General features: G+C 38.9%; 1 protein-coding gene across 1 annotated transcript in view; it reads left to right on the top strand.

Moving 5' to 3' along the window:
* Positions 1-872, top strand: part of PHALS_06471 (hypothetical protein F444_10911) — a gene marked incomplete at both ends in the record, with an annotated part of 1,509 nt that overhangs the window by 473 nt on the left and 164 nt on the right. Inside the window, 2 exons of the mRNA XM_024719762.1 lie at positions 13-463; positions 530-859. Of these exons, the coding sequence (XP_024585029.1) occupies positions 13-463; positions 530-859 (781 nt within the window). The remainder of the gene's footprint in view (positions 1-12; positions 464-529; positions 860-872) is intronic.

Here is an 872-nt window from a genome sequence, read left to right as displayed (position 1 = left end):
TTACAATAGCAGAAGGATTAGTCCCTGGTGGTGCTTTAGCACGAGGTTCATTTGATCTTGATGCATTACAGCTACAGAGTTCGCTTAATATGCGGCATTTAGAACAAGCTTTTAAAGGGATGGAAAAGGAAGGGGATTGTGTTTTTTTCGATGAAGAAAACGATAGTAGTGAAGAAGAATCAAGTTCTATTGAAACTGCATTACCAAATTTACCATCAATGAAATATTGGAATAGTGCAATTCAGTCAGCAGCATATTTGCCCAAAACTGAATTGATAGATATGCTTCAAGAGCTTCAATCAAATGGCAGATTCGTCGAAGCTTTACAATTAATGCAACAGAATTCAACGTGGCGCAGCACATACTGGCAGCAAATTTTTGATTGGGCTTTAACTCCTGCACAAAGTAATGAAGAAAATCAAAATATATTCAAACGACAGATTGAGACTCGACTTTCCGATGAGTAAATGATGCACTTAACTTTTGTTCATTATTCACAAGTAACATTGTGGTATTGTGATATTTTCAGAGACGAAGCACAAGTACAAAAGGATATACCGCGAACAATCAAGTGGCTCGCAGGATCTGCAGGTGCTCCGAAGCTTAATGATACTGAACGTGCCCTTCGTTTAGAACATTTGAAGCAAGTATTGCATGCTTTTTTATCAAGTTGTTCGCTTGACGTACGAACGGATGAGGCACCTGTGTCACCTTCGTCTGCAGGATCTGCACCATCTCGTAGTTTTTACATGCAAGGGATGAACGGATTGGCTTTTATTTTACTCGAAGTGCTTGAAAATGATCAAGTTGAAGCATTTCGATTTTTACGAGGCATTGTCGCTCGAATTTTACCACATGTGTTTGGAATTTGT

This window comes from Plasmopara halstedii (assembly GCF_900000015.1).
Source record: "Plasmopara halstedii genome assembly, contig: Scaffold_2956, whole genome shotgun sequence".
Lineage (NCBI taxonomy): Eukaryota > Oomycota > Peronosporomycetes > Peronosporales > Peronosporaceae > Plasmopara > Plasmopara halstedii.
The sequence above is the reverse complement of the archived record's forward strand: the minus strand, read 5'-3'. Positions and strand labels throughout refer to the sequence as shown.